General features: G+C 37.1%; 1 protein-coding gene across 1 annotated transcript; it reads left to right on the forward strand.

Moving 5' to 3' along the window:
* Window positions 1–1211: 1211 nt before the first annotated feature.
* On the forward strand, window positions 1212–2160 carry LOC118849683 (olfactory receptor 6C2-like). Its single transcript, XM_036758626.1, is given in 2 exon segments — window positions 1212–1523; window positions 1525–2160. Coding segments are annotated over 2 exon segments (933 nt in total). The 5' UTR covers window positions 1212–1226.
* Window positions 2161–8562: the final 6402 nt, after the last annotated feature.

Consider the following 8562-nt stretch of genomic DNA (forward strand, 5'->3'; position numbering starts at 1 on the left):
TGATCTACTCATGAGCAATTTATATTTCTCCAGTTGTTTAGATCTCTCTTTGTTTGTGTGAAAAATGTTTTGTAACCGTGTTCATATAGTTCCTGAGTTTTCTTGGCATGTACTTTATATTGCCTACAGTTATTTTAAAAGGAATTTTTCTTTCTATCTTTTCCTGATGGATTTTGTTGTGAATATACAGAAATACTAATAATTTATTTGGGTTTATTGTGTATCCTGAAACTTAACAAAATTTTTATTGTTTCAACTAATTTTGGGGAAACCTTCCACATTATCCCTATGATAGATAATATTTGATGATGGTATTAGCTACATATTACTTATCATTTTAAGGAGAGCTCCATATATTCCCAAGTATTCTAATGTTTTTAGTAGGAATGAGTGTTGTATTTTGTCAAAAGCTTCTTTCTACATTTACTGAGATAGTCATGTGATTTTTTTGTTATTGATCTTGTCAATTTTGAGCATAGTTTTCCTAATATAGAACTAGTGCTGCAATCCTGGTATAAATACCACCTGGTCATAGTATAGGATCTTTTAGAGATATGGCTGGAATCTCTTTGCTAGTATTTTATTTAGCATTTTTACATTAATATTCATTAGGAAAATTGGTCAATAATTTTCTTTATGTTTTTAGTTTTCACGATGTATATATCAAATCCATGTGTGTGTCATAGATGGAATTTGTTAGGACTCTTTCATTGCCTGTTTTTTCTAAATAGTTATGCAGTACCAGAATTAATTGTTCTTTCAATATTTGGAAGACTTCACTTGTAAACCCTGGGAATTTTTTCTTGGGTAGCCCATTTCTTGCTTGTTCAATTTCTTTTCCTGACAAAGGGTTATTTAAGTATTTAGTGGTTAGATTTTTGAATGAAAATTAAAAAGGTTTTAAGGGGATTGCAATGCAAATGGTGTTAGCTACAAAGATATATAGAATGAATGGATGTAGATAGAGAGTCTAGAAAAAGAGTAGGACAGAATATTGTTAAATAATAATAATAATGATAATCTTTAAATAAAACCATTACATATTATCCCTAATTTATAGCTGAGAAACACTCAGGTTAATAGCTCAGTGATGTTTTTTTAAACAAGTAAAATGAAGGTCCAGTGATAACTTCCACGGAATTTGCCCAGGGCTAAAACATGTTGTCATCCTCCTTCTCATGGTCTAATCTCTCTCTTCTTTTACACAGATCCATCAGAAGGCAGGGATGAGAAACCATACAGGGATAATGTTATTTATCCTTCAAGGACTAACAGATGATCCATGGCTAAAGGTTCTGATTTTCATCTTTCTCTTTTTCACATATATTTTGACTATAATTGGGAACCTGATCATCATCACCCTCACTTTGATGGATGAACAACTTAAGATACCCATGTATTTTTTCCTCCAAAACTTTTCCTTTTTGGAAGTGGCATTCACCACTGCCTATATTCCCAGACATCTCTACAGCTTGTCAACTGGAGACAATACCATTACTTATAATGCTTGCGTTGCCCAAATAGTTTTTTGTTGCTGTTCTTGGGGTAACAGAATTTTTTCTTCTGACCACCATGTCCTATGATTGCTATGTGGCCATCTGCAAACCTCTGCACTACACAACCATCATGAACAGCAAAGTCTGCAACCAGTTTCTCCTGAGTTCTTGGCTGGCTGGGTTGATGACCATCCTCCCACCACTTAGTCTGGGCTTCCGGATGGAATTCTGTGACTCTAATGTTATTGATCATTTTGGTTGTGAGGCACTTCCCTTGATAAAGATTGCATGCTCAGACACACAACTCATAGAGAAGATAGTTTTGACTTTTGCTGTGTTGACCCTTATTGTCACCTTCTTCCTAGTACTTCTGTCCTATGCACACATTATCAAGACAGTTCTCAGAATCTCCTCAGCTCAGCAAAGGAAAAAGGCTTTTTCCACTTGTTGTTCCCACATAATTGTTGTCTCTATCACTTATGGTAGCTGCATCTTTATCTATATCAAACCCTCAGCAAAAGGAGTGGCTTTGAACAAGGTGGTATCAGTGCTCACAACTTCAGTTACTCCTGTTATGAACCCCTTAATTTATGCCCTAAGAAATAAGCAAGTGATACAAGCTTTTAAGGACTTAGCCAAAAAGATTTTCTTCCTCTCAAAATAATAAACAAATATTGACTTAAAGATGCCAAATGATAAGAGAAAGTTTAAATTACCTTTAACTATCTGTCATGGATTCAATCACTCTTTTATTCATTTCCATTGCCAGTCACCCATGAGCACAGTACAGTCACTGTAACCTTCTCATACTTCCTTTCTCTTACATTGAAAATCCTCCCAACCACCAAATAATAAAGGTTTCTTCTTGTTTCCTTATCCTCCTGTAACAGGAGGGCCGAGTTTATAATCTCAAAGAGGATCATAAACATGTCTGAAAGGTTCGGAACCGCCGGATATAAGAAACTCTCAAAGTAGAAGGCAGAAGAATCAAAACATTTATTTAGGCTCCACAGTAACCAACCCATGAACCAGAAGCCCCATTTTGATATGTTGATCAAAATCTTCCAGGCCCAATAAGTACGCCTTGCAAGAGTAACCAGGAGGCTACAGAGAAGCATGATTGCGTAAAGCAAAATCATGCTTCCCCCTCGATGGTAATAAGATTACCCACTGGCCTGAAGTCTTTGTTCAGCTTCCTCCCGTAGATCAGCTCTGCTACTGGCAGCTCCTGCCTCAGCTGTGTCTGTGTCCGCAACTGAAGCTGCAACTGTAACTGACGATGTAACGGTTGCTGTAACTGACGATGTAACTGTCGTAACTGTCGCTGGCTCCAACCGGAAAAGGAAAGAGAGCTCTTCAAGCTGTCCTCTCCCCTCTTATAGGGTTTTTGACATCATCAAGCTCCGCCCGAATGACCAGGGCCGATTGGTTCCTGAGTTGGCCCCTCCCCCTAGCATAGACATTAACACCTCCCCTCAGCCAGCCCCATGACTCATCACACAGGAAGTTGTCTGGTCCTGCCCCGGAAGAGCAAGCCCCAGCGTCCAGGGAAGCTCAATGAGGTAAGCTGAGTCATTCAAAGAAAACAAAGGCCATTCTGGTTACACCTCCATTATCAGGATTACTATTGCAATAGTACCAGAGTCTCTACTCCAATCTGCAACACCAACATCCCCCCACCTGCAGGCTTTAAAACCAATTCTTTTTCCCTCCCTAGATCATATATAGGGAGCTCTTATTTGGTATCATTGTGGAATCATCAGTTGTAACACCAAGGGATCCTTAGAAGCCATCTAGTCCAATCCCTTTGGTACTATATTCATTTTTCTTACTGATATGTGTACCTGTTCCCAATATTCATCAACTCTCTTCTATTTCTTCACTTTGCATGCCCCAACACTTAACTCCCTGTTTCTCATTATGTATATACAGACTCCTCATTCCTTCTGCCTGATCACATCTCACCAGGTTTCTGGCCATAAAGGAAACTAATATGATTTTCCAAAATGATCACTGATGCCTAACCAATTAGAAGCAAGCTACTTCTCTTCATGTCTTCTATAATACTACAGTTGTACCTTTCCTAGTTTGAATTACAATAACTTTATACCTGCTCTTTTCTATCCAACTTGATTGTAAGCTAATGTAGGGCAAGGACTAGGTATTGTTCACCTGCAATGCACTGCTTTTGTACATAGTAAGCAGTTAATACATTTTGTTAAATGTTATTAGTCAGTGTGAGGAAAGACAGAATTTTCATGGTTAGGGTAGGAATAAAAGACATTCAGAACCTAGAAAAGATGAAATGTAAGAGCTTATTCTAGGAAAAGAAATCATTGAATTCTACTCAGTCAGAGAATTTAAATAACCAGTAGTGCTTTACCAAGCTTCAGCAGCATAAAATCAAGTTCTGACTTAAAGAAAAATAAAGGGGGATAGAACTTAATGCAAAAATATTATATTGTTGAAAAGATAAACCAGACTATAATAGCTTTTTATGTGAGAGAATTATACTTGCAAAACTAACGAGAAAAGGTATAAGGTAATAAAACTGAGCAGGTTGCTGCATACAAGAAATATTAAAAGTAATGAAATTAGGAGCAGGAAAAATGTATCCTCAACATAATGCAATTCCAAAATTGCATCAGTTGCATTTATTACTTCAGATTAGACAACAATAAAAATTCACAATGTCCAGACAGGTAAAATGGAAAACTATATTATGTTTCAATCACCACAATGAAAGGATATTGTGAAATATATATGCATCAAATGGCATGGCATTGTACATTGGCACTTCATATCTTAAAAGATATCTGAATCAAAAAAGATATATATTGCAAAACAAAAATTGTGTACTTTAATGTTTTTCTTTGAGAATTGGATAACTCTAAAGGAAAGAAGAAAACAGCCAAATAAAAAAAACATCTTTTGAAAGAGGCATACTGGTTTATGAATAAGAATATAAAAGATGATACCTATTAATGAGCATAACATATGAAAATGCATCAAATTAAAAATATTCATATAAAAAGACAAGCTATATTTTACCAAAGGCCATTAAAAATAATAATGAATTCAGGCAACATAAATAACCAAAATCTCACAATATTCTGACTAATGAATGGATCATATAAACAAAACTCATTACATTTTTACTAAAAGAATTATAGCCATAAGAAAGTAAGCCAAAAACTGGGGGAATGCAAGTAAACAGGATCTCAAAAAATATGAGGTTCACAAATCAATCAGTAAACATTTATTCAATTCAACAGCAATTTATTAATCAACTGCAACATACCAGGTAGAACAGGAGATTCTGGATATGCAAAGAAAAAAAATGTAACAGTCCCTATCCTCCAGGAGCTGGCATCTTACATGGGCAAACAACCTTTTCCCAAAGACAAATGCAAAATTTATCTAAAATATATACAATTTGGTTGGATGTAGGGAGTACTAACAACTGAGGGAAACAGGAAAAGCTTCTTCCAGGGACTGAGCTATAGTTCATCCTTGAATTGAGTCTGGGGCCCCCAGAGTCAGACATGAAACAGGAGAGCATTCCAGGCATGAGTATTGATGGGGTGCTTGTGCTCAGGACCCAGAACTAAGACGACATCTTGGCAAGCAGCCCAGCCTTGCCACCCTCCATGAGAAAATGTTTCCTTGTTGCAAACATGCTCAGGCTTAACCCTGCAATTCCTTTGATAAAGGAATTTATCAGTACAAGACACAGGAGTGCTGGCCCAAGGACTACCTCTGGTGATTGTCCAAGAACCATGACTCTGGCAAATCTTTTTGTGAACTTTGTTGTCCCTTCACCTAAGCTATCTCTGCTGACTCCCTACATTTTCTCATACATTCATTTCCCTGTCCCTTTTCAATATAAGCTTTGGAATCACCCTGTCAAGTTGCAAGTTCTCTAAGGAACTTCACCTGCTTTGCCACTTGAGTGGAAGACTGTTTGACAGTGTGAATTCATTCCAAATGGCACTGCCCTGTACCCTGACATTTTGGGGGTCCAAGCACCCCTAAACTGTGTCAGTATCAGTTTGTGTAAAGATGTAAAATTAGAAGATAGAATGTCATGTATAAAGTACAAAGAGCAGGTCAGTTTGGCTAAAACACAGAGTAAATGAAGACAAATCATGTATACTTACCCTAGATAGTTGGAGCCAGATTAGAAAACAATTCATATGCCAAAAATACAAGTTTGTTTTTTTATCTTGGCCATAACAGGGAGACACTGAATTTCCTGCAACCATGAAATGATATGGTCAGACCTGTGGAATGTCAGTTTGGCAGCTATGTATATAATGGATTGGAGAGCAAGGACACAGCAAAGAAGGAGATCAGTTAGGTGACTATTGAAGTAGATCAGATGAGGGGTAATGAGGAGATGCCATGTTCCTAATTGTGATTTAACTTTACAGAAAATGAGGGAGGGAAAATATGTTATGGAAGTGAAAACTGATAAGAATTGGGAACTGAGTCAATATAAAGAATGAGTGAAAGTGAATAGTTGAGGATGCCTCCTAGATTGTAAAGCTGGGTGAGGAGAAGAAAGGTGCTGGACTTTGACAAAAGCTGAGAAGTTGGGAAGAAAGTGACTTTGTAGTGAAAATTAGTAAAGTCTTTTTTGGAGTTTGTGGCATCTGTGGGACATCCCAGTAAAGGTGTGCAGCATGCAGTGGGATACAAGGACAGGTGAAATACAATGGCAGGATGTGTTTGGGGATGAGAATGTGGAAATCAGCTGCACATAGATTGATACTTGAAGACATCATGTAGTAAGTAAAAATAAGACACCCAAAGAAAGAACCTTGGGAAACACGTAGGCATCAAGGATAAGATTTTGATGATAATTTTCCAAAAAAAAAAAACTGAAACTAGACATGAATTCAATGATCATCTCTTTGAAACTGATTTATTGAGTCCTAAACTCTCTCCTGACCTCCATTTTCATATGCCTGAATGTCTCACAGACATCTTCAACTCAGTATTTCCAAAACTGAATTTATCACTGTTCTCACCAAACCTTTCCTTCTAGAGGAGAATACATTATGCCTCAGCTGAAGTAAAAAAAAAAAAAGCAGGAGTAGCAATCCTTATCTCAAACAAAGCAAAAGCAAAGATAGATCTAATTAAAAGAGATAAGTAAGGACACTATATCTTGCTAAAAAGCACCATAAATAATGAAGCAATATCTCATTACTTAACGTATATGCACCAAGTGGTATGACAGCGAATTCTTAGAGGAGAAGTTAAGGGAGTTACGGGAAGAAATAGCAAAACTACACTTGTGGGGGACCTCAACATGTGGCCTATGTTGAATTGCTTGCATTCTTAGGGAGGGTAGGTGGGGAGGGAACAGGGGAGGGAATTTTGATCTCTAAGTTTTAAAAGCAGATGTTTAAAAAAGGTTTTTTTGTGCAACTAGGAAATAAGGTATACAGGCAATGGGGCATAGAAATCTATCTTGCCCTATAAGAAAGTAAGGGAAAAGGGAATGGGGGTGGGGAGTGGGGTAACAGAAGGGAGGTCTGACTGGGGAATGGGGCAATCAGAATATATGCCATCTTGGAGTGGGGGGGAGGGTAGAAATGGGGAGAAAATTTGTAATTCAAACTCTTGTGAAAATCAATTCCAAAAAGTAATATTGTTAAATAAATAAATAGAAATCTACTAAAAAAAAAAAAAAGAAACCCAAAGGCTATCACTGCCCAGGAAATATCTTCTTTCGCTAGAAAGCAAGATTCCATCACGATCATGCAGTCCAGGAAATTCAAAATCCTCTCTCTTTTGCAAGGAAAGTTGGGCACAACTCAGTAATATTGTCAGTCATTTAATCAGCAAGCATTTATTAAGCATTTGCTATGCACCAAGCATCATATTAAATGGTGAGGACTCAAATGAAGGCAGAAAAGAGTCCTTGTCCTCAAGCAACATTCTAACGGGACAAGCAACATGTAAATAAATGGATGCATGTAAGATATATAAAGAGTAGATGCAGCACAATGATACTACCAGTGCCTAAGCTCACTTATGACCTTGGTTGGTTCAATGTGGCAGCTATATCAGGGCACATTAATTTTTAACAATTTTTCACATTTTAACCAGGCTTGGGAAATAGTGAAACTGGAAATACATCATTTCTACACATTTCTTTCTTTTGTACTCCAGTTTTAACTCATTTACTATAGAGTTTCTGGATTTTTTCCCACAATCTGAGAAAATCATCTAGACTTGTCCCTCATCTCTGTTGCTCTCACCGTACGGGTATTCAAACCCATGATTAAAGCAAAGCCCATCATTTTTCATAAGCTTAAAGAAATCTCTGACCCACAGCTGAGGCTACCTTCATGATGTCAGGATGCTCCCAAAGACTGTGAAGACAGAAGACACTTGCTTTAATGAGTACTTTGGCCTTTTTTGATTAAGTGGTTTATTGTGGTGCTTCCGTGGCAGTGAGGTCATCCCATGCAAGGTTGTCCTATCTTGATACTTTCTCTTCCCCAATACCAGCCAAACAGGAAGCAAATCTTCAATTTTACTGCAGTATATATCCAATTTTGAAAGCCTTGAGGAAGATCATCTCCAATTCCATTCAGGGTGGTTCTAACCATGGAAAGTCAGATACAGTATGGTCACACTCAGCCTTCTACTCGGGCTCATGTAAATCCCCTTTGAGAACTCTTTGCCCAGTTTCTGTACTTGACCATCATCGCAGCTGTCCATCCAGGTTTTACTGCCTCACTGCTCTATCTGTACTTATCCCATCAAAACTGGTTAAATGAAATTCAATGTTACCATATCCCCATGTAATGGTTGTCACAGTTCAAACAAATTTGTCACATCCTGTCCTTTTTATCAAATTGATGAAATAAATGTTATTTATTGATTTTTTTTTAGTTTGAGTACTTTCCAAAAGAACAATTTAGTTTCTATTTTTGTAATTGTTTTCATTTATTTCCATTTTTTTCAAATTCGTAGTTTTCAATCAAATGTTTTAAATTTCTCTTGTTTTGCTTTAGTTTCCCTTGTGAGTCATCCCCTCTCACATGAA

Source organism: Trichosurus vulpecula, chromosome 5 (genome assembly GCF_011100635.1).
Source record: "Trichosurus vulpecula isolate mTriVul1 chromosome 5, mTriVul1.pri, whole genome shotgun sequence".
NCBI classification, from domain to species: domain Eukaryota; kingdom Metazoa; phylum Chordata; class Mammalia; order Diprotodontia; family Phalangeridae; genus Trichosurus; species Trichosurus vulpecula.